At 37.5% G+C, this 27,225-nt stretch overlaps 1 protein-coding gene across 1 annotated transcript; it reads right to left on the reverse strand.

The window, feature by feature from the left end:
• Positions 1 to 4,342: 4,342 nt before the first annotated feature.
• Positions 4,343 to 5,453, reverse strand: LOC147627919 (dolichol kinase EVAN-like). Its single transcript, XM_086815178.1, has one exon. It carries the CDS (start codon positions 5,354 to 5,356, stop codon positions 4,343 to 4,345), a length of 1,014 nt encoding a protein of 337 aa, XP_086671304.1. The 5' UTR covers positions 5,357 to 5,453.
• Between the last annotated feature and the right edge of the window lie 21,772 nt (positions 5,454 to 27,225).

A 27,225-nucleotide genomic window follows, 5' to 3' on the forward strand; every position in this document is an offset into this window, starting at 1 on the left:
GAAGCTTGCCCCATTGATGTTGTGAAGCTTGGAGCACATCGATGTCCATCAAATTTGAGAGTAGCAGGTGCAAAAACACAAACAACACCAGATTTGAGCAAAGAGAAATTTTTGTTTTGCAAGCTCTCCATTGAAACTTGAGTGTGGTGAATGCTCTACATCAACACATGCATCATCTCCCACAATGGCTAGCAGTTGCTTACCATCACTCTCAACCATGCCTTAACTCTCTTTATACTCAAGTACTGAGCTGGCAGCAACATATCTTTGCCAGAGATTCTATAGCTAGACTACATCGACTAGTCCACATCTACCCCACTCCTCTGTAGAGACCATCACCAAGCCACAACACATTATTTTAGTGCCCCCATTGAGGATCAGAACATTCTTAGGGCCTTTTTGCTAGGTAGGAAACCACTTGGGAGTCAACTCAAGACTTTTTTTGTGATCATGGAGACTGCCCAAGGTTTAGGGGAGTTGATGGAGAGGATCCAGCTAGATTTCTGAGGTAGGTACATATGTTTTGTCTTGCGAGGAATAGGCATTATGAAGCAGAATGGATGAAGTCTTTTCCTTTGTTTCTTGAGGACCATGCTTGCATGTGGTATGAGGATTTGCAGGATGATGTAAGAGATAGTTGGACATTATTGGAAGCAAGGTTTCTCCAAAGGTTTGCAAAAATGTTAACTCTAAATGAATCTTGGAGGAAGGTAGTTATGTGTTTACATGATGATGAGTATGACTGATTTTTGGCAGAGATTTGAAAAAGCATGGCATACATGGGAGAGAGCAAATGTGCATGCTAAAGAGGTGACTTTGCCTTAGTTGTATGGTGCTTATATGAAGATGTTCAAGATGGAGACATTGATCAGTCTCTGTTAAGTCCTCACTTGTTGAGAGAGAAGTTGGAATATAAGAGACCTAAGAGCTTGAAAGAAGCTCTTGAGACTGCTTTGCAGGAAGGAGAAGAAATTGAGACTCTATGCTAGTCTGAGTTGCTCATCGATTATTCAAGATATAGAGTTTGTGGATGCACCTTATAATAAAATATTGGAGTCAGAGAGTTTGTAGGTAGAGGAAGCAGTTAGGATGTCAGACCCAATGGTGGATTATGATAAGTCTCATGTTTCTATGAGCCTAGATGCAATGTCATCATGTGGTGCTTCGAGTTTAATGATGAGGAAGTTGCTGCCAGCTCAGTACTTGAGTATAAAGAGAGTTAAGAAGATCAAGAAGAATAAGAGTTCAAACAGTATTCGAAGGGGAAAACATAATGTGCAACGACTAAAGAAAGATAGAGTGTCAACTGAAGCATATCGCAAGTAAGTAGGCATGCAACCAAAATACAATATACCTCGTAGATTGAAACAAGACATTCCTACCTTGCCACATACATAAAATCCCCAAAATGAAGATTCTAAACTCTCACAATGACACAACCAAACCCTCATAACAAGGTCAAGAACGCCTTGCAGAGTTCATTCCTTGTTAGGCGTGTAACCAAAATACAATATACCCTTGTGGATTGAAACATGACATTCCTCCCTTGCCACACACATAAAATCCCCAAACAAGAAGATTCAAAACAACAAAACCCTCATAACAAGGTCAAGAATGCCTCACAAAGTTCATTCCTTGTTAGAACTACTTGGTGGATGAAGCTATGTTTCTCTTGGTCCCCTCCCAAGCACTGCTTGAACATGTAGTATATGTGTTTACAAGGCATGTGCTTCTCCATCTTCTAACAAAATCCTCACATGTACATGTAGAGAACATAGAAATAGTGACTGTGTACTACAAACCCTTTTGATGCAAACTTGTCGTGGCCACTAGGAGCTCCACATGCTCCTTCTCCCAAATGACATTAACTTAGCACCTCACATTCCATTGTACCCACTATGTTGAGACGTTTCTACATTTCATTTTTCACTACCCTTATAAAAACCACCTTCTCACCCTCTCGCATTTTGGGCTGTTCATATCTGTTTGGTTCTAGATCGCCCCCAACAACAGTGGCATGTTGCATTACTATGTCTGAAAAACAAAGCCAATAGCCCGTAAGTTTATGAGCTCCTCGGCATCAATATTTGTCCCTTTTGCCACCACCCACTTTGCAAGTGCCACTTGTTGTAACTCCACAATATAAGCTTTTTATGGATCCAAGTATAGTTCACATTGGTTGGGCAAAACCAAACCATCTATTGGAACACTCTTTCTTGTGTGCTCACACATCCATAATACGATGGTACAAGAAATCCCATTTTACCTTTCTGACCCTTTGGATTAATTGGCATACTGAAATTTCCCTCCTTTAGTGGATTGTAGCCTTGGCACTTAATAGTGTACCCTCGATTGATCCTTCAAATGGCCTACACAGTTTGGTGGTGGATGTTGACCTCATTGATGCATTGCATCCCTTGTAGAACTTCCATTGCACCACCCATTGGCTGCCACCAGTGAGCATCATCTTTGAATCGACCGGCTCACATCTTGAAACTCTAGCCTATGAGAATCATCTTGATGCACAGGTTTGGAGAGTGACTTAGTTCATTTCCTTTTGGTAGTCCTCATTTGGTTAGCAGCAATTTCCTGGTCGTTGAACACGTTCATTTCTCATGCAACCTCATTGGTAAGATCAATGAAAGATTGCATGCTAAATGAGTGTGAGGTTCTCCTAGAATGCTTAGTCTATAACTTCCAAACACTTGGCCCCTCTCCTAGGCGTTTCCCCTTCAAAAATGCCTCACAGGAAACTATATGTAGCACTACTAATATTAGGTCCCTTGAACACGCATTATAAAAGGTTGTGTATTTAACATTGTTGTTGGTGGTCAACCAACTTCCATGAAAAAACTTTTGAAAGATTTGTTCTTGGAATGAGATACTGCTCATTGGCCACCACCATTCCCTATAATCACAAAATAACATTTAGTAGTGATACAAAATTTGACTCCATACCTTCATAGTGTATTCACCCCAATGAAAGTCACAAGAATGCCACCACACAATCCATCTTTACAACTCACCCATCTTACCCTCTATAACATGCCCATTCTTGAGCCATTCATTTATAGACTGGAGCTTCTAACTTGTTGCAGTCTTGGTTGAAGAATCTTTCCAAAGCCTACACCTTGCATTGAACTCTGCCTAGTCATTCGCAAGGGGGGATGCATGCCCATGCATGCTTATCCAAGTTGTCTTCCCAATGCCACAAGCAAGTTCTTTCCCTACCAACCATAATATTGTCTAGCCCTCCATTGAAGACTATTCTAATGGCAAGCCAATCAGCATGTGCCTCTCTCATCACCAATGAGACCTGCATTTCAGTCCGTGTATACCCTTCATGTGCTAATACATTATTGAGCATAGTCCAAAACAACACCTATGCTTTAATGTCCTGCACATAGAACTCCCCAATAGCTATAGTTTGAAGCTCTTTGACAAAGGGATTATACACATGGTAAGCCATTGTGTGTCACTCTAGGATTCTTTGCACATGATCGAAGCAAACCCAACACCCCTCCAAATCTCCTCCAAGGTGCATCTTATTGACTAGATCCACACTTGATCTTGCACCTAGGGTGGACATCTTAAATACATGAGCTCTCTCAAATGTGCTAAACATTAACTGGCTAGCAAAGGCACTGCTTTGTATGCAATCATAAACACTTTTCTTTTTACTTTAAAATATTGTCCATTTGGACCACCACTACTATCATCAAGAGCCTCCTTCTTCCACCTAGAAACCTTGACAAAAACCACTGAAAGTTTTATCATTGTTGTCCCTAATTACGTGAATAGATGACAAATAAAAAATACCAACCGTCATCTATTGAGCAAAGGAAAAACCGAATCAACCAGATTTTGAAAGCCCTCTTCATTCATTTTCTCTACCAAAAAACCTTTTGTCATTATGGCTTCAAGAACAACATCCTTATAAATGTTTTGTTGAATGAACCTTGGTCTAGAGCCCTCCACGCTTGCAATCTTACGTGCTACCCTGGGATTGAAGTTATCTATATCTTTTTGTGGTGTCCCTTTTGTTGAGATATTCAAGCTCGATGTCAGTGTGAGCCAGCTATGCTATGTGCTGGCAGATTAGGTAGGAACATGTGTGAGACATAAATGACCGCGTGTCCAGCTGGTCATAGTGTGTGGACATTAGCTAGGGTTAGTAGAGTGTGGACACAACTCATTGTGAGTGTGTGGATTATGGAGTAGTGCATTATGCTTTGTGTGAGAGTGGACATGGCTTCCCTCTATGGTTAGGGTTTGCAATATACATTAGGGTTTGCTCCTGTGTGTGTGTCTCCTCCTCCTCTACCGTTCTTTCAACATGGTATCAGAGCACACATACCCAATAGCCACAAAGATACAACCGTTGTGGATCTTGAAACACAAATTCAACAAACCATTTCAACAAACCATCCTTCAAGCCATGAATGAAGATAAGCCATCCAGCTGTAATGATCACCAACGCTAGAGACAAAGCCAGGTAAAACAATGCTGCACTACAAAGCTTTTCGATTGCTTTTGTTGGGCGGATACCAAAAGACCGGAGCACCAATTCAAAGCTCATGCCAAGAAATTTGTATATTCGCGGCACACACAACAGACCTATCAAAATTCCCTGTAAAGCAGCAGATATGGTGTCCTTGTTACCGGGGGTAGCATACAGGAGAGATGGTACACTGATACCAATCTTGGAGAATGTGTATGCAACAGCATTGCTTAAATACACAGCAAGTCCATTTGACACAAGCATGGTCTCTCCTAGTGAGGTGCAGCGTGGAAAGGCATGGACTTCATACTCAAGAAGCCATGTGCTCACAATGACAAGGAAAGCCGCATTCATCAACTTGATTGGAAACAAGATAATAAGAGAAGGAATGGTTATACAAAGAATTGTCCAATATGTTGCAGAGTTGAAAAAAGCTTTGATCTTTCCTTCACAAGTTGTATTGCTAGTTGATAACTTGTGATAACTCAATGTCCGCCATATAAAGACAAGCAAACTGACACTAGAGACCAGGGCAGACCAAAATTCTGATCTAAAATCTTCAAAATCTTCTAAATTGGACAATGTTGATGCCATCCGATTGTGTTGAATCAAACGTGCAACTAGCACAAAAGGAACCGAGAGAGCTCCAATATAGACCCCTGATGAAGTGCCCACTCTGGGGTTAAAATGCTTGAGATTGTGGTTGTTTGAGACAGCAGATTCCACAAGGAGGGCAGCCAAACTGAGGAGGAGGAGGCCTGCCGACTCGTACAGGAGGCCATGCGAGGCGAGGGAGAAGAGGACACGTGTCAGCACGAGGGACATGACAGCGACTTCCCCACGGCCATCCATCATCGCCCTCTTGGATCGCAACAGCTCCGAATCCGAATCCTCGTTACCTCTGCGATTCACTCTCTCTAGGAAAAGCTTCCTCTGTCATTTTTCTTTCTTTCTGCAAGGCAGTTGACATGCAGGTATACACCTCAGCAAAATGGTGTGGCTGAGAGAAAGAACAGAGTTATATGTGAAGTGGCAAGGGCAATGCTTAATGAAAAGAGCATGCCAGATTACTATTGGGCAGAAGCATGTGCTACTGCAGTATACATATTGAACAAAACACCTACAGCAGCCATTCATGGAAGCACGCCTGAGATGCGGCTCACAGGTTACAGGCCAGACATTGGGCATCTTAAAGTTTTTGGATGTGTAGCATATGTTCATGTGCCTAATGAAAGAAGACGGAAATTGGATCCTAAAGCTGAGAAATGTGTATTTGTGGGATATGCACAGGATCGAAAGGCCTACAAGTGTTATAATCCACAAACTAGACAAGTGGTCATCTCACGTGATGTGGTGTTTGATGAGCTTGCTAGTTGGTATAAGGCAAAAGATGAGGGTGTTATTGAGACACTTGAGGCTGATGTACATGTGAACTTGCCATCACAAGCAAGTTCAAGTTCTACTACTATGTCTGGGCCAGCAGCAGAAGCTGAGAGTAGCAGTGTTCGTCCATGGTCAGGACGTCTGAGGCATGAGAGCGTAAGCACTGGGAGTAGTGCTTTGGACAAAGGCAAAAAGAAAGTTGAAGGGATTGGAATCACAGGATATGAGTCATCCAGTTCTGAAAGTTTGGATGAGGAGCTTGGCATACCTGTTTTACGCACACCTGGTGCGAGGCAGGACAGATATGTGCCACCACATGCTAGAGTCACAGGTGTACAGAGTGACCCGCATGCATTGCGGAGATCCCAGAGGGTCAGATATCCTGTTGACAGGTTGACATACAGAGATTTTGCTATGCACTATGCATACATGACATCTATGGTAAAGCATGTGGAACCTACATGCTACACAGAGGCTATTGGAGAGCATGTATGGGAGAAAGCAATGGACATAGAGATGGACGCATTGGTCCATAATGATACATGGGATTTGGTTGCCCTACCAAAGGACAAGAATGTTATTGGATGTAAATGGGTCTACAAAGTGAAGTGCAAATCTGATGGTTCTATTGAAAGACATAAAGCAAGATTGGTAGCAAAGGGATATGCACAGACTCATGGATTGGATTATGATGAGACGTTTAGCCCAGTGGCTAAGATGGGCACAGTGAGAGCAGTCATTGCTATGGCTGCAGCTAATGGCTGGGAAATGCATCAGATGGATGTAAAGAATGCATTTCTTAATGGAGATCTACAAGAGGAAGTATACATGGCACAGCCAGAAGGGTATGTACACCCTAGATATCCCACTCACGTATGCAGGTTGAAAAAGGCATTGTATGGTCTAAAGCAAGCACCACGTGCCTGGAGTGATAAGATGAGCAGATATCTTATCTCACTTGGTTTCCAGATTTCTACAGCAGATTCTTCACTGTATGTGAAGAAGACACAGCATGGGATTGTGTTACTAGTCATCTATGTGGATGACTTGATTATTACAGGTGATCATGGTGCAGATGTGATGCATGTCAAGCAAGCTTTAAGTGGGAAATTTGATATGAAAGATCTTGGTGAGTTGAGATATTTCCTTGGCATTGAAGTGGTGAAAGATCATGCAGGTACTTGGTTAGTACAGCGTCAATATGCCTTGGATATGTTGGCAAAGTATGGCATGACAGGATGTAAACCTATGAGTACGCCATTGGAGCAAAATATGAAGTTAAGGGCTGATTATGGCGAGGAATTGGATGATCCTTCCATGTACAGGAAGATGGTTGGTAGTCTCATATACATGACTATCACACGCCCAGATTTGAGTTATGCAGTGGGGCTAGTCAGTCAGTTTATGCAGAGCCCCAGGAAACCACATTTGGATGCAGTGAGACGCATCATGAGATATGTGAAGACCACAGCACATTATGGTCTATTTTATGAGAGTGGTAAAAGCTTGGACATTCATGGCTACACAGATGCTGATTGGGCAGGTAGCGCATATGACAGGAGGTCTACTAGTGGATATGCTTTTACACTTGGAAGTGCCGTGGTGAGTTGGAGTAGTAAAAAGCAACCTACAGTTGCTTTATCCAGTACAGAGGCTGAGTACAGGGGTGCAGCCATCGCTACTTGTGAGGCTGTTTGGTTAAAGAGTCTCTTGGCAGATTTATGTGAGCCTCTTGATGGGAAAGTTGTCATACATTGTGACAACATGAGCAGTATACAGCTGGCAAAGAATCCAGTGTTTCATGCGAGGACCAAACACATAGAGGTCCATTATCACTTTGTCAGAGAAAAGGTGCTGGATGGTACAGTTGATCTTCACTATGTGAAGACTGATGAGCAGGTGGCTGATATCTTCACGAAGCCACTTAGCAGGGAGAAGTTCGAGTACTTCCGGACTATGTTGGGAGTACATGGGATGAGCTTGAGGGGGAGTGTTGAGAGTCTTGATATCCCAAGCTCATCTACATCTTCATCGGCAGTACATCATGAGCTTGAGAGGGGCTGTTGAGATATTCAAGCTCGATGTCAGTGTGAGCCAGCTATGCTATGTGCTGGCAGATTAGGTAGGAACATGTGTGAGACATAAATGACCGCGTGTCCAGCTGGTCATAGTGTGTGGACATTAGCTAGGGTTAGTAGAGTGTGGACACAACTCATTGTGAGTGTGTGGATTATGGAGTAGTGCATTATGCTTTGTGTGAGAGTGGACATGGCTTCCCTCTATGGTTAGGGTTTGCAATATACATTAGGGTTTGCTCCTGTGTGTGTGTCTCCTCCTCCTCTACCGTTCTTTCAACACCTTTGGCAACTCTATGAAGATGAAACCCAGTGTGAATGACACGTCTAGAATATAATTCCTTTATAGTCTCACACCCTACAAGGGCATATTGCCTTACATATTGGACTCACTTTGCAATGCAAGCATTGAAGGGTTCTAACATCAGATGTAGTTTTTCCACTTATGGGAACCTTTGTCAAATGTCCTTTCCAATGGGTGTCATTATGCATACTTGTTCTTTCCAAATAGGGGCACAACATATTCTCATAGGCTAAGCCTACCACCACGTTTTCTCAGCCTCGCAATCCCAATTAAAGGTAGAGTTATGTGTGGTTACATCTTTTGACCAAACATGTCCATCAAACTTTAGCTATACACCCAAAGTCCTAGATCCAGGTGTTGTAGAAGGGAATTCAAACAAAACATTTCCATCATATCTAGAAGGCAATGCCTCCACGATAAATGTTTCTGACACCTCCAATAAATCCTTGTGGAGGAAATTCTTGGGGGGTAGGCCCTTGATAATATCACACTATAAGAAGAAGTAGATACACATTCATCCCCCCTGTGTCTTGATCTTGAGTCTGAGCTTGAGTGATTGTATCACGACCTTGTGACCTATCACCAGAAACAAAAAACACTCTACCAAATTGTATATCCAGAAGGAACTCCCTTTCATTATTTCTCATAACAAAAGGAACCTCAAAAAGAACCTCCCTAGTTTGTCTGGATGCATTTTGATGGAGCTTGGACGTCCTTGTCTTCATATGAAAGTGTTGGTCTAATTCCCTACACAAAACAACACATATGCCATTCGTGGTAGGTTTTCTCAAAGAAAGATTTGTATTCTCATCTTGCAGAAGAGTAACAAAATCCTCACCACCATCCATCAAAACCCACCACTAATTTGCAGGCATTACTATTACTGTAAATAGCAAACCCAAGAAATTGCCAATGTGCAAGATAGCAACCACCACTGAAAGGACAATTTGGTGTGTGCAAAAAAAAGTTACGTTCTTAATTATTGAAATTTAACACAAAATTGGTGGGATTTGATTTCAATGACCACTCATAAAGAAGATCTCATATGCTGCTCTAGTCCAAATATCACAAAAGATTTAGCTTAAAATCTTGGGTGGCTAGCCAAAGATTTAAAAGGTTAAATTCTTGGGTGGAAACCACACAACTAATGTATCACCTGACGGTCATGCCTATTAATAGTCCAACTTAAAGTTGAAAGAAAGTAGCCTCAATCGAAAATTGTCGAAAAATTTATAGAACTAACTAACATTATTTAGAATAGGCCCTAAATTTTGAAAATTATTATCATTTTTAAGCACTGATTGGAAAAGGCATATATTTAAAAAGAGCTAATTAGATATATCTTAAAAGGCTGAATGCACATATTTCTAAAAAGCTAATTGAACAAACCTCAAAAGGCTAAATGCATATTGTTCTGGCATATATCCAATGGCCTCACTATTTCAGCCCCACCATTGGTGGAGGTTGCATTACAAAGAGATGAGAGAGGAGAATTAAAAAGAGGGAGCGATACAAATTGAATAGAGAGAGAGGGAGCGTCAGCAGATCTCCACAAGCATCTCAGGATCTTCACAAGGTAAGCCACAAACTCCGTGTTTGCGTGTGTGCATGTGAGAGACAGAGGGAGAAGAAACGAGTTGGTTTTGTTTGAATCCGTCCCTGGATTTGTTTCGCTGGCAAGACAAGATCCAATGGGTTTTGTGTGACATGAGCTTCCTCTTGAGGTAGGTACTATTTGAACAAAGTGATGTGTGATGTCTGTGAAATTCTCCATCTGCCTGCCGACTTCTTCTGTGTGTGAGAGATGTGCCTCTCTTTATCTCTATGTGATGTCTAGACAACACAGGTTCCAAGGGGCTTTGGCTGTGTGTTTCAATCTTTCCCTGGACCTATTTTCCCAGCAAAACAGGTGGCAAGGGGTTCTGAGTACGTGTAGGGAACCCGTTTGCAAACTAGGGTACCAGCGGACGTCTCCGAACGTACCAGCCAACATGTCTCTCTCTATCTCTGTAAGCTGTCTAGCCTAGCAACAAACTAGGTAATGACTTATGTTTATTATGTGCACTGTTTAGTAGTAGATATGATGATGTTGGCCTCATATCATCCATTCAATCCTCCACTTGAATATCCTTAGGAAAGAAATCATGTTTCAAAGTCTCCCACCTCTTTCATCTCTCTCTTGTCCATATGAAGGTAAGGTGGAACCTCTTTCATTTCTCTCTCTTGTCCATATGAAGATGAATGAGAAGGAAAGGAGAGACCTGTTTCACCAGTGAAATAGGTCTAGAGGCATCTTTGATGGCCTTGTTAATACTTAAAATACAAGACAAAAAACACAATAGGATACTTAAAATACAAGACAAAAAACACAAAAAAATCTGGGCGATGAATTATGTTTATTGTGTGCACTATTTAGCAATAGATATGATGACATTGGCCTCACATCATCCATCTGATCCTCCACTTAAATATCCTTCTAAAAGCAATCATGTTTCAAAGGAATATCAGAGTCGAAGACGGATTGTCAGAGTGTCGGACGGTCAAACTATCAGACTATCTGAGGAGTCGAAGTTGGATTGTCAGAGTGTAAGAGTTGGAGTTAGAGTCGGACTGTTGGACTATCAGTGTCGAAGTCAGACTATCCGAGCCGGAGTCAAAATATCTGAGTGTTGAACTATCAAACTGTTGGAGTCGGAGCATCGGACTGTCGGAGTCAGAGTTGGACTAAAACTATCGGAGTCGAAGTCGAAGTCAGAGTCGGAGTCGAAGTCAAAGTCAGAGTCGGAGTCGGTGTTGGTGTCGGTGTCGGAGTTGGTTCCGAACTGTCGGAGTCGGACAAGAACTATCAAAATCGAAGTCAGACTATCAGATTGTCAAAATAGGAGTCGGAGTCGGAGTCGGACTGTTGGACTGTTAGAGTCGGAGTTGGATTGTTAGAGTTGGTATTAGAGTTGGATTATTAGAGTGTCAGACTATCGAAGTCGGAGTTGGACTATATGACTGTTAGAGTCGGAGTTGGACTGTCCTTATGAAAATGCTTAGGTAGAGGTCCAAATCCCACTCCACACACTGAAGCTCTAAGAGCCCGTAGCCTCATGTTCAGCACTATTGAATTCCCAAAAGAATGTTAGAGACACATGGATACTATGAAGTAAATCGAAAAATATGGCTACCCCAATCACGAAATCCTATGGCCAGCTCTTTGCACAAAAACCTTGTCAGCAACCAATCACGCCAACCACCATGATTGAACCAGCCATGAAAAGTGGTAATAGAAATAAGAAGTAGAAATGGGTCCCAACCAAGCACACCACTCTACTATGTCAAGCTCACCATTTAAATCGAACCAAGGCTGGTCAAGACCTCGATCGATCTTGTTACGCGAGACGTCCTCCATTGACTCTCCGTCTCAGCAGTTGTAACTTTATCAGTTAGGTCTCCACGACCTTAATCACAAGATGGTCAAAATGCTTTCCCACCAGCATTCTTGACATAAAACAATCATTTACAAATAGGTCACAAATACAGTTTCTATAATGAACTCTCGTCTTTTCACATTATCCCTCATTAGTCCACATTACTTATTCTACATTCCATTCATATGTGTACTCATTCTCATCCAATCACATCATTTTTCATCTCATCACCTCAGATTCATTCACATCACATATCATTTATTCACATCCCAATTCACATGTCATCACATCTCATCCATTCACTCTCATCAACGTCACATCATTTCACATACATAAAATCCAAATTGATGAAAATAACTCTTTTGAAATAAAAATAGATTTCTTTATGCATCACTCTATGCATAAAATCAAAATTGATGAAAATAACTCTTTTAAAATCAAAATAGATTTCTTTATGCGTCATTCTATGCATAAAATCAAAATTGATGAAAATAACTCTTTTGAATTAAAAATAAAATTTTTTATGCATCTATTTATGTATAAAATAAAAATTGATGAAAATAACTCGTTTGAATTAAAAATAAAATTCTTTATGCATCTACTTATGCATAAAATCAAAATTGATGAAAATAACTCTTTTGAAATAAAAATAGATTTCTTTATGCATCATTCTATGAATAAAATTAAAATTGATAAGAATAACTCTTCTGAATTAAAAATAAAATTATTTATTTATCTATTTATGCATAAAATAAAAATTGATGAGAATAACACTTTTGGATTAAAATAAATTCTTTATGAATCTTTCCATGCATAAATCTAATTTAGTAGGAATTACACTTTTAGAGTAAAAGAATTTTTCTTATGCATCTAATTTATGCATAAAATTTATTTATGATAAAAATCGTACTTTAAATATTAAAAAAATATCTTTTATGCATACAAATCATTTATGATGAAAATCACTCTTTTAATATAAAAGAATTTCTTTTATGCATCTATTTATGCATAAAAATTATTTATGATAAAAATCATACTTTTAATATAAAAAAATATCTTTTATGTATATAAATTATTTATGATGAAAATCACTCTTTTAATATAATTTTTTTTTAATGCATCTATTTATGCATAAAAATAATTTATAAAAATCACACTTTTATAATCAAAATAACAATTTCAATATACTTTCTTCTATGCATGGAATTTAATTCTAAAGAAAGTAACATTTTTTTAATAAAATATTTTTAGTATGCATTTTCTTATACCTAGGATGAAAATAATACTTTAAGGATACATATACGATGGGAATTACTCTTTTTGAATAATAAAAGGTAAAACTTATTTTACATAATTTTTAAAAAATTTCGCTATAACCTCCTTTGTATGGCTGATCATATTTCAATTTTTAACTCTCTAAAATCAACTAGAATTTCACCAAGAGTATTTAAATCATTCTAATGTAAATATTTTCTACTTATTTAAGAAAAACATTATAAAAAACTTGATTTCATCCAATAATCATTCATCTAGGATAAAGAATAGTTGGATTTACTAAAGAAGAGAGGGAAACGCCTTTTTTCAATGAGGCATAACATCATAATCATTTTAGAGAAGATAAAAATCATAAAAAACCATAAAATGAAATAAAAAAGAGAAGAATCTCCAACTTACAAGGTGAATTTGAGAGCTTTTCTTTGGCTTGATAGTTTGAGGGATCTACTCTTGTTTGAAACAAGAGTGGCCACCAATCTTTAGAAGAGGGAAGGTCAAAAACTAATAAATTATGAGTAAATTCACAGTTTTTGGCTCTTGGGTGGGGAGAAGCAGGGCAACAGTGCAAAAAACACTATTAAGCTTCAACAAAGGAGAAGGCTTCTATTTATAGAAAAAAGTGAGCCTCTAACCAAGCAAACTGATTCTAGAAATTTTCAGATGGATTTGGTCAATTTTTGACCATTTTTTTATCAGTTTAGCTCACTTTTTGGATCTAGTTGAAATAGGAGAGAGGAGAGATAAAAATATCTCATTATTTGGGAGTTTAAAACTCTCCCCCACACGTGAAATAGTAGGTGCCTCCTTCATGAGAAAAATTTTCCCATATTGAGGTATCAAAAATGCATCATTTCTTCTAAATATCTCTCTTTTTTAACTAATAACCTTGTCCTTAGTCAACTCTTCATCTTATGTAAGTATTTACTCATTTTTGAGAGAATTTTTTTTATTTCTTCTATTTATCTCCTCTCCACACATTTGGATGAATCTTATTGGCCCATTTTAAACTTAATTTAAAATTTCAAAAAATTCTTGACCCTCAAGATAAGGCCTCTTGATTATACTTGATTTCTAATGCGCCTTCTGAAAATCTTTTTGAATTTCTGTTTCGGGGGAACTTATTTAAATATGAAGAGTTATTTTTTCATCCAAAAATATTCAAAATCTGAATAACCTCTCTCTCTATACGTCTCAATGCATCCAAATGCGTCATGACTCACCAACCCAACAGTATAGCTCAAATCTAGCCAGGTGATCGTCATGTAAATCAAGCTTCCTACTATGCACCTATACATAGTAGGATCCTCCAAAATCTCTCATGAATCTGCACTCAACTTGCCATTTTGATCCAATGACGCTTAGATAGACTTACAGCCTGTCATACCATACTTGGACATGTCCAAGCCATACTGTCTCTATAGTAATCCAATACCATGTGGTGACCAAATCACTTCAATTTCCAAGAAATATCTGAGCCCTCCCAGATCCTTCATCTCAAACTTCTGTCTAAGCAAGATCTTTACATCAAAGATCTCTACATCATGGTCCCCCTTAATGATCAGGTCATCTACATAGATGACAACAAGCACAATCCCTCTATCACTGTGTCTCACATATAGCGAGAAATCTGCATTGGCTACATGAAAGTCAATAGTGATAAGATATTCAAAAATCTTATCAGACCATACTCTTGGTGCTTGTTTTAGGCCATACAAGGCTTTCTTCAACCTACAAACATGCTCGGGGGGTGACTCACATCCTCATAACCAGGTGGCTACAACATATACACCTCTTCCTGCAAATCCCCATGCAAGAATGCATTCTTTACATCCATCTGATGTAAAGACCATTGCTTTGATGCAGCCACTGCTATCACAACTCTCACTGTTGCCATCTTGGCAAGTGGACTGAAAGTTTTCTCATAATCAATGCCATATGTCTGCACATATCCTTTGGCTACCAATCTAGCCTTGTACCTACTTATGCTTCCATCACTGTTATATTTTACTTTGTACACCCACTTGCATCTAATGGCTTTCTTGCCTTCAGGTAATTGCACTAAATCCCAAGTCTCATTTCCATATAGTGCATCCATCTCCTCATCCATATCTTTCTCCCAACACACATTTCCAACAACCTCATCAATGCATGTGGGCTCTACAACCTGCACAACTTTTGCCATGTATGCATAGTAATGTGCCACATAACCATCATAGGTAAACCTCTGCACAAGATTCTTCACTCTCCCAGATCTTTGCAGCTTTGCATTCATGGCCTCCATAGCCTTCTTTACACCAAGTGTTCTCATAGCTGGTATCCTAAGATCCTCATCAAGGTTTATCTCTCTGAGCCACTAGACTCTCCATCAATATGAGAATGCCCAGTAGAAATGTCAGGCATACTAAGGGGCTCAACCACTTTCTCTTTGCCTTTATGTGATGTACTAATCACATTTGTAGGACTGGTATTATGACGCAGCTTGCCACTCCATGGTCTATCAAGTGGACCACTAGATGAGCACTCTCCTGGTCCACTCAAAGACTGTGATCGCTGACTTGTATTCTGTGCAACCACATTTCCACTCACATCAGCCCCAACAGCTTCTTTTTCAACAGCATACCAGCTGCTCATCTCATCAAAAATATTCCTGCTTACCCTCAGCTCACGTGTAGCAGGGTTATTACACCTGTATCCCTTTTGCTCATCACAAGGGAATACCCAATAAACACACATTTTTTAGCTTTTGGATCCAGCTTAGTTCTCTCATCTGGCACATGCACATATGCAATGCATCCAAATACTTTCAGATAAGACAAATCAGGTTATGTGCTAGTAAACCTCTCCTCTGGAGTTACATCATGTATGGTTGCAGTTGGAGTCCTGTTCATGATGTAAACTACTGTAAAAATGGCCTCAGTCCAATAGCTATGCGGCATATTATTCTCTCCCATCATTGCTCGTGCAATTTCAGCAATGTGCCTGTTTTTTCGCTCAGCAACTCCATTTTGCTGCGGAGTGTATCTGCATGTAAAAAGTCTCTGAATACCATTCTTCTTCAAAAATTCAGAGAACTCATTGGAGAATTACTCTCCCCCTCCATCTCATCTTAGGCACTTTACATGTTTCCCTGTTTGCTTTTCAACCATAACTCTCAAATTCTGAAAATGAGTGAACACCTCACTCTTCTGCTTCATGAAGTATACCCACACTTTCCTTATGTGGTCATCAATAATAAATGTCACATAATACCTGCAGCCTCCCATAAACATGGTCTTCATAGGACCCCATACATTTGAAAGCACAACATCTAGTGTATTTCTGCTTACATTTCTGTCACGTGGAAATACATGCTTTGTTTGCTTTCCAAATTGGCATGCTTCACATATTTTCTACATACCTTCAACTTTAAACTTTGGTAGCCCTGTCATAATTCCTTTAGTCTGCATAGACTTCATCTCTGTACATTCATATGTCCAATTCTTTTATGTCAAATGTCTGTGTCTGTGACAATTCCTGAACCATTTGCAAACATCGCAGCACTCACTTCATGCATGTTTATATTCAATGTAAACATTCTGACTACTCTTTTGCCTTTTGCAACCAACCTGCACTTGTCTTTAAAGTTTTCAACATAACAACCATCAGGGTTAACTTGTAACCCTGCTCAATCGTTTGGCCAACTTAAACCAGATTCTTTGTTATGTTCGGAACATGAAGTACATCTACAAGGTACTTCACTTTGCCATCCTGCATAGACAATGGCACATCTCCAACATGGGTAATTGGATGAGCAGTGTCATCCCCTCTTTCCACAAAATCTGGTCTTTAAGGTTTTTCATCTCCTTGAACCAGTCCCCATGACTTGTCATGTGATTCGAAGCACCTGAACCAACATACCATACATTATCTTTATGTGCTGCTTCAACATTTTTAGACATGGCATTAACAACATGCTGCATAACAAACAACCTTTCATTATTCTCATTGTTTCTACTCAAGGATGCATAGTTGTTTTGCTACAATTTTCCATTTTGCATGTCAGCCTCCTGCTTCTTATAACAATCCGCCTGCACATTTCCAAGCTTACCACAATCAAAGCATCCACGTGTATCATTATACTGTCTTTGCCAATTTTCACAACCTCTTTGACTCTCCCTGCCTCTGAATTGGCCTCTTCCACCTACGTGTTGTGAATTCTGGGACTGTTGCTGTTGCTGCTGCTGGCCATAATTTTGATCATCATCATCATCTACTGAAACACCAATAGATGTAAGGGATTCCACAATACCCTTGATCCTTAATGCATAATCATTCACAGACATACTCTTTTTCTCCACAGTATGAAGTTCATTCTTCAACTGTATCTTTTGTGCCTTAGTACTCGTTTCATAGAGTTTTACCAAGGTGTGCCACGTCTCCTTGGGGGACTTGGCATTCTGTATGTGCCCAATCATGGTGTCCTGTATAGTGATAGAGAGCCAATACATAACTTTTCTAGCTCCTTGGTTCCAATCCTTAAAGTCTTTCATATTTGCAGCAGTCGGATTGATCTCCGGTGCCTCTTCATGCTCACCTTCTATGTAGTCCCAGTAATCCTTAAAGTCTTTCATATTTGCAGATTGATCTCCGGTACCTCCGGTGCCTCTTCATGCTCACCTTCATGCTCACCTTCTATGTAGTCCCAGTAATCCTTTCTTCCCATCAGGAAATTTGTCAACCTGAACTTCCAAGCATGGAAGTTGTTCTTATCAAGTTTCTCAGCAACAATCTGGTTTATGCCATCATTTGATATCTTGCAAGACACACAAATTTACCAGAAACAACACTCTGGTTTTGTCTTGCACAAACTGCTGTATTTTTTGCAGCGATATTGTACTACACTCAAATGTCACAACCAACCAGTGATCTCAATGTGCATATATACACCCAATGGCAACTGTTGACCTCCTTGCAGCACACACAATGTTTGCACAACCAATCTTTCTTCCTGTAGTTCTTAAAACACAGTTCTACATAGAATCGACTTACCTCCCGCAGTGCTCGAAATCGCTTGCTTTCCGAAAAAATGAAGGTCCTAATGTGCTCGAAACGCGTTTTTTGTCCAAAAAATTTTAGTCCAATAGGACAGTATAGTTGCCCTATAGCTTTACTCCCGTGAAGAAAGCTAGGGAAGAGTAGATGAAGCTCTTACCCTCGTACCGCTTCTGTGCTTCTCTTGCTTGTAGCTCAGCCCTTAGCATGAACCAGGCTTTGATACCATGAAAAGATGCAGGGGAGAAGAGAGCTTGAGATCTTGCAAGCACACACACTCATAAAACCCTAAAAGAGAACACACAAGGTGAGGCTGAAAATCTTCTTCTTTTTCATACAACACTCAACACACTATATACAAAGATAAGAGTACACACCATATGAAAAGGTACTCAACCAAATACATACTAGGGTTCTCTATAGTGTGAACCCAACTAAATGAGCTGGCGCTATAACTATGCCAGTCTCTAGAATGGCTGTCACATAGCCTGTCATCCCACTAGCTGCATATCACCCATGATCTCACAAATCATGCTAGTGGTGTAAGTGTGGGGCTTATCCCCCAGGCGGGTCATCAGTGTCCATCGCCTCACTAGATGAGCTTGATATCTCAATAGTTCAGCCACCACCTTGGCCACGAACGAACGTCCAGACGTACCCTGTAAGATTCCTCCCCAACCCCTCAAGATGTTCAATTTCTTTCCCTGTAATAAATTCCCTTTTCAGAATAATAAAAGATCTTGTTTTTACCTGTTTTTTGGCTTAGAGAGAGAAAATATTCTAGAGAGAGATAATTCAGTTTTTAGATATCTTTGGATAGAAAAATATCTTTTCTTATTAAAATAAATTCTCTCAAACAGAAGTTTAAAAAGAAATTTCTAAGGTGCATTAGAAATAAATAATAATCTGCTCAAAAAAGACCTTAACCTAAGGGTCCAGATTTTTTGAAAATTTTGGAATAAGGTTCTGAGGGATCAATAAGATTAATCCAAATGTAAGGAGGAGATAAATTAAAGAAATAAAGAAAAACTCCCCAAAAATGAGTAAATGCTCACATAAGATGAAGAGTGGACTAAGGACCAAAGGAAACATTAAAAAATTAAATTTTTGACACCTCAGAGTGGGGATTCCTCCTCATGAAAGAGGCGCCTTTTTTCTCATCATTACTCTCTAATTTTAAATCAATTAAGTGAGATATTTCATCTCTCCTCTCTCCTATTTCAAGTCTAGTTCCAAAAAGTAAGCTGAAAAGACCCAAAAATGGTCAAAAATTGACCAAACTGATCTGAAAAATTCTAGAATCACTTTGCTCGGTTTGAGGCTCACTTTTTCCTATAAATTGTAAGACTTCTCCTTAGCCTCTCAAGATGTCCAGCATCTTCCCTTGTAATCAAATCCCTCTTCAGAAATATAAAAGATCTTGTTTCTACCAGCAGTTTTGGCCTAGAGAGAGAAAATTTTCTAGAGAGTGATAATTCAATTTTTTTATATTTTTGGATAGAAAAATATCTCATCTTATTAAAATAAGTTCCCTTGAAATAGAAGTTCAAAAAGATTTTCAGAAGGTGCATTAGAAATTAAGTATAATCTTTTCAAGAGGCATTATCCTGAGGGTCAAGATTTTCTTGAAATTTTAAATTAAGATTCCTATGGACCAATAAGATTCATCCAAATGTAGGGACGAGATAAATAGAAGAATAAAAGAAAAATCTCCCAAAAATAAGTAAATACTCACATAAGATGAAGAGTTGACTAAGGACAAGGTTAATAGTTAAAAAAGAGAGATATTTAGGTGAAATGATGCATTTTTGACACCTCAGTAAGGGGGAATTTTCCTCATGAAGGAGGCACCTATTTCACATGCTTGAATGAGTCTTAAACTCCCAAATAATGAGATACTTTTATCTCTCCTCTCTCCTGTTTTAGCTAGATCTAAAAAGTGAGCAAAACTGATCCAAAAATGGTCAAAAATTGACCAAACTGATCTGAAAAATTTTAGAATCAGTTGGCTTGGTTAGAAGCTCACTTTTTCCTATAAATAGAAGCCTTTCCCTTTGTTGAAACTCAATAGTGTTTTGCACTGTTACCCTGCCTCTCCGAAGTGCCAAAGGAAAGCTCTCAAATTATCCATGTAAGTTGGAGATTCTTCTCTTTTCTATTTCTTTTATGGTTTTTCATGATTTTTGTCTTCTCTAAAATGAAATGATGTTATGCCTCATCTAAAAAAAGGCATTCTCCTCTCTTCTTTAGTAAATCCAACCATTCTTTATCCTAGATGATTGATTATTGGATAAAATCAAGTTTTTCATAATGCTCTTAAATAAGTAGAAAATGTTTACACTAGAATAATTAAATACTCTTGGTGAACTTCTAATTAATTTAAGTGAGTTAAAAATTAAAAAATGGTCAGCCATACAAAGGAGGTTATGGAGAAAGTTTCTGAAAATTTATGAAATAAATTTCATCTTTTATTAATAAAAAAGAGTAATCCCCATCGTTAGAGTATTCTAAAAGTGTCATTCTCATTCATGCATAAAAAGATGCATATTGATTAATTTTTATAAAAGAATGATTTTTAATAGAATTAAATTCTATGAAAGATACTTATTGATAATTTCTTATTATGAAAGTGTTACTTTCTTCATTATAGATTTTTATGCATAAAAGTATATTTTTTTATTACAAAAGAGTTACTTTCATCATATTGATTTTTATGCATAAAAGTATGCATAAAAGAATACTTTTTTTATTATAAAAGAATACTTTTTTTATTATAAAAGCGTTACTTTTATCATTATTGATTTCTATGCATAAAAGAATATTTTTTTTATTATAAAACTGTTACTTTTATCATTATTGATTTCTATGTATAAAAGAATATTTTTTTTATTATAAAAGTGTTACTTTTATCATTATTGATTTCTATGCATAAAAGTATGCATAAAAGATATTTTTTTATATTAAAAGTGTTATTTTCATCATAAATAATTTTTATGCATAAAAGATATTTTTTTATATTAAAAGTGTGATTTTCATCATAAATGATTTTTATGCATAAACATATGCATAAAAGAGTATTTTTTTTATATTGAAAGTGTGATTTTCATCATAAATGATTTTTATGCATAAACATATGCATAAAAGATATATTTTTTATATTAAAAGTGTGATTTTCATCATAAATGATTTTTATGCATAAAAGATGTTTTTTTTATATTAAAAGTGTGATTTTTATCATAAATAATTTTCATGCATAAAAGATATTTTTTTATATTAAAAGTGTGATTTTCATTATAAATGATTTTTATGTTTAAACATATGCATAAAAGATATTTTTATATTAAAAGTGTGATTTTCATCATAAACGATTTTTATGCATAAACACATGCATAAAAGATATTTTTTTAATATTAAAAGTGTGATTTTCATCATAATTTTTATGCATAAATATATGCATAAAAGATATACTTTTTTATATTAAAAGTGTGATTTTCATCATAAATGATTTATATGCATAAAAGAAATTCTTTCATGATAAAAGATGATTTTCAACCTAAATGATTTTTATGATGATAAAAGTGTGACTTTCATCAGAATTGGATTTTATGCATAATTAGATGCATATAGAATCTCTCCTTAATCCTCTGTTTAATTTTCACAAAAATTAAAAAAATGAATAAGTAGATAATCTATGAGAAGAAGTGCTACCGTTTAATATTCACTAAGATGGTAATGAGAAAATTCAATTAAACTATTGAAGTCGGAGATCAAGATAAATGATTATTTTATATCTCATAATAAATTCATGTTTTGGAAATGTGTAAGCAAATATTCGTCAAACGAAATTTAGAAAAAAGAGAAATTGAAATAGTATCTTTCGAGAAAGATAGTTTAGGAAGAACCTTTCTAGACCCAAACTCTGATCTAGACTATTGACCAAGACCTAAGTCCTTCGTCAATTTCAATCAATGACGATGTGCCCAGTTCATTGAGAAAAATATACTCAAATCTTCCACCGAATTTGAAACTAAGTTAAGACTTCTGATTTTGATCTGAGAATCAAGTTAACAGAATTCGAGGAATTCTGTTTAGAATTCAGACCTAGATCTAGAAGTATTGAGATACGGATTTAAGATTATTCATGGTTTTCAAACAAAATCAAAACTGAAAACTTGCATAGAAACTCTGTTTTTTTAAAGGACTGTCTTACACCAGAATGCTGGAGGGAGCACTTGGCATATATGTTTATCTAAGAGAAGTTCGGTTGCAACAGTTGGCGGGGAGTGTTCGAGGGACAGCTCGCGGCAAAAACCTGCCCAGGTCTTGACCAGCGTGGGTATGGTGAAAAATGGTGTGCTTTCAGTACGATGGGTGAGGGCCGACGAAGCGGTCCCTGAGTGAAGTACCAAGACACCTAAGGAGGATCCTGGAGGGTTCTGACCAGGCGATGCACGGGCTCGCGGTGTTTAGGACACCCATACATATGACGAGGAAGATATATATGTGTATGATGACGAAGTGATTATTGTAATCTGTTAGTGGATCTCGTTGCTGACCAGCTGGTCCCAACGGAGAGTGCAGAGTGGTACTCTTTTTGTGAAACAAGGGATTGAATGGAAATTTTGAATTGTGAAATCTGTGACCATATCTGTTTTGTCAATGGATTATTTTTATATTAAAGAGGAGTGTGTGCGTACCTATTTTCTAAAAGTTAAGAAAGGCATTTTAATTATGGGTGGGTGAGTACTTGTTTGGTTCTACCGATTCCAGTGGGGCAGGGTGGTGGCTAACCCATGGACCGGATAAGGTTAGGCTGGAATCAGTGGAGTTTTAATAATCAAACTAAAAAATCTTAGGATTACGCTAGGATTTGAATAGCTAGTTAATTCCCTGATAAATTTCTCAATTGAGTGGATCAACGGCTATGCCTGATCTTGATTAGGAAAAAAGCGTTGAAATTACTCAAATGATTAAATTATATCAGCGATAGTTTCCTTCTATCTGGTTTATTCAGGTGAAGGATAGTTTAGATTTGATCGCGTGAGAAAAAAATTCGTTAAGAAAATTCAAAAAGGTGGAATCATCCTCGCTTTTCGGGCATGGAAAATTTTTCGGTTTCGGTTTTCGGAGTGACCACCAGCCTAGTCTCGTGCCCGGACATCGTGGGCGAGACCCCGAGTGAGAAACCCTACCCCGTGCATGAGGGGGCTGCTTCCGCTGTCAGCTCTACTGGGAGTCCGTGCGCGGAGGGGACAGAGGGATCTGACAGTTGGTATCAGAGCAGAAATTGCCTAAATTTTTAATAGAAATCTGGGAAAGAAATGTTTTTCACTTGTTAATACTATGTGAGAGCCCTGTTCCCACCACGCAACAGATTCGGGTACTAGCAGCGAAAATAACACTTCTCGCGCGGGACAGGGATCCCACATTCGGGGCCTCGCCCACGGATATCCGGATAAGAGACTAATCCGTCAGTTGTTCCAAAACCGAACCTGGAAAAACTTCCTTTACCGGAAAGCACGGGCGATTCCACCAGGATAACTTTTTACTCTAACGTAGTCAAGATCATTTCTGATCGACCTGATCCAATTGCATCTATAAGATACTTGGTCAGATCAAGGAAGAAACTTGCACTTGGATCATTGGGATCAACGCTTTTTTCCCCATTCAAGAGGCACAGCCGTTGATTCCTATCCATAGAACAATTTCTGTCCGGGATTTACTTTATCTATCGTAATAACAGAATTTTTGAGTCTCGATTTACGGATCCATCAGTCCAGCCTAACCCCATCCGATCCCATGGGTTAGCCAACCACCCAACCACTGTAGTGATGGGATCCAATTTGAAATTTGGTTAGGTTTTTGTCCCGAGTACCAAGGAAAAGAGTTCCAAGGCCCCCTAGCCGGAAGTTCATGCAAACATAAAACTAGCCACACCACTTACACACCCACCAATATGAAATTGCCTTTTCTTAGCATCAGCTAACTTTAAAACAATCCTTTAATGAAACCATAGTACCACTGATCACAATCTTCCAATTTATCCGGTTGATTCATAATTTCCCATCATTCCTTCATCAGAGTATCTATGGCATCATTGGCAACTAGAACGCTCACCACCTGTCCACACAGGGGCCGTTTCCTAGTTCCTAGCCCATAATACTCGGCAATATAATCACTTATCAAGATGGACTCTCATTGAAGATCAGCAAGATCAACCAACAGATCCATATAAAGAGCCATGGACTCATCCGTTGAGGACCAGCAAGGTCAGTCAACCAGATCCATGCCCGGTTTCAGAAAACAATTCTTACTCCTTGTTCCAATATCTTCCACGACGCACGTGTGGGTATCTTTAGCGACCCAGAGCCCGAGCACCGTATGGTCAGCACCCTCTAGGATCCTTCGCAGGTGACCTAGCGCTTCACTCATAGGCCGCTTCCTTGGTCCCTCATCCACCGTACCGGAAGCTCACCATTTAAATCGAACCGAGGCTGGTCAAGACCTCAGTCGACCTTGCTACGCGAGACGTCCTCCATTGACTCTCCGTCAGCAGTTGCAACTTTAACAATTAGGTCTTCATGACCTTAATCCACAAGACGGTCAAAATGCTTCCCCAGCATTCATGACATAAAACAGTCATTTACAAACAGTCACAAAATACAGTTTCTAAATCGAACTCTTGTCTTTCCATATTATCCACTCTCGGACCACATTACTTATTCCACATTCCATTCAGTGTGTACTCGTTCTCATCCATTCACTCATATAGACTACATTATCTCACATACATCTTCATATTCATTATTCTACATACATATCCATGTTCGTACGTCCACATCATACATCCAATTTCACATTCATACATACGCATCTACATGTATACATCCACATCTACATTCATACATCCATACCTCCATTTCCACATCCACGCATCCACATTCATATTCATACATCCACATTCACATGCATACATCCATTTTCGCATCCTCATTCATACATCCACATTCACATACATACATCCACATCCGTATCTACATCCATACATTCACATCCACCTCTTCATTCACAATCACATCCATACATCCACATCTACATACATACATCCACATCTACATACATACATCCATACATCCACATCTACATACATACGTCCATTTTCACATCCTCATTCATACATACACATCCACATACATACATACACATCCGTATCTACATCCATACATCCACATCCACATCAACATTCACATTCATACATATACATCTACATGTATACATCCACATCACATTCATACAACCATATTACATTCATTCTCGTCCTAACACATCCCATATACATCTTAACACATCCTAACTCATCTTAACACATTCTATCACATCTCATACACATCTTATCACATCTTTTTACATCTCATACACCTCTTATCACATCCTATCACTTTCCATACGCATCTTATCAAATCTTATCACATCTCATACACATCTTATCACATCTTTTTACATCTCATACACCTCTTATCACATCCTATCACTTTCCATACGCATCTTATCAATTCTTATCACATCTCATACACCTCTTATCACATCCTATCACTTTCCATACGCATCTTATCAATTCTTATCACATCTCATACACCTCTTATCACATCCTATCACTTTCCATACGCATCTTATCAATTCTTATCACATCTCATACACCTCTTATCACATCTTATCACATTTCATATCTTTAAAAAAAAAAAGAGAATTCTTATATTTGATATAAGTTTTCTCTACACATTTATTTATACATAAATTCCATTTAAGAAGACTAACACTTTCGAAATTAAAATCAATCTTTTATGCATCTTCTTATGCATAAATTCAATTTGGTAGGAAATTACACTTTTAGAATAAAAGAATTTCTCTTATGCATCTAAGTTAAGCATAAAATCCATTTATGAGGAAAATCACACTTTTAGTATAAAAAGAATATCTTTTATGCATACTTATATGCATGAAATCCAATATGATAAAAGTAACACTCTTACAATAAAATAATCAACTTTTATGCATACCTCTATGCATGAAATTCAATTATGATAAAAGTCACACTTTTATAATAAAATAATCAACTTTTATGCATACCTCTATGCATGAAATCCAATATGATAAAAGTAACACTTTTGATATAAAAAATTTTCCTTTATGCATACTTCTATGCATGAAAATTAAAAATGATAAAAGTAACACTTTTGATATAAAATTCTTTCCTTTTATGCATACTTCTATGCATGAAAATTAAAATTGATAAAAGTAACACTTTTGATATAAAATTTTTTTCCTTTATGCATACTTCTATGCATGAAAATTAAAAATGATAAAAGTAACACTTTTGATATAAAAATTTTTCCTTTTATGCATACTTCCATGCATGAAAATTAAAATTGATAAAAGTAACACTTTTGATATAAAAATTTTTCCTTTATGCATACTTCTATGCATGAAAATTAAAAATGATAAAAGTAACACTTTTGATATAAAAATTTTCCTTTATGCATACTTCTATGCATGAAAATTAAGAATGATAAAAATAACACTTTTGATATAAAAATTTATCCATTATGCATACTTCTATGCATGAAATAAAAATGGTAAAAATAACACTTTTGATATAAAAATTTATCCATTATGCATGAAATAAAAATGGTAAAAATAACACTTTTGATATAAAAATTTATCCATTAAGCATGATATTAAAATTCAATTTCTCCATGATTGTAATGAAATTCTTTCAATTAATCTAGGATGATAATTCCTAGAATATGGTAGGAAGTCCTCTTTTTATGCTTTGAATGAGATTATTTTATGCATAATTTTTATAAAAATTTTACCATAGCTCCGCTGCCACTATGACTGATAAATCTCAATTTTTCTAAGGGATAATGCTTATCATTAAGAAAATAATTAAAATGATCTCTAATTGGATTATTAATCCATAATGGATTGAATCATCAATATACATAAACTAAAAGCATAGAAAAAAGCCATTAATTTGGCCAAAAGCATAGCTTAATCTTGGGTTAAGGAAAAGCTTTATGAAAAGCTTGATTTGGATTGAGAACAGGTCATGAGTATGACCATTTCTTGAGTGAGAGAGAGAATTTACATAAGAATCATTAGAATTTAAACATAAATGAAAATTAACTTCAATAGCATTTATTAAATTATGTAACTCTTCACTACTATTCAAACTTCAAT

The sequence above is a fragment of the Cibotium barometz genome, chromosome 20, assembly GCF_041138505.1.
Source record: "Cibotium barometz isolate CiBa-2024 chromosome 20, ASM4113850v1, whole genome shotgun sequence".
NCBI lineage: Eukaryota > Viridiplantae > Streptophyta > Polypodiopsida > Cyatheales > Cibotiaceae > Cibotium > Cibotium barometz.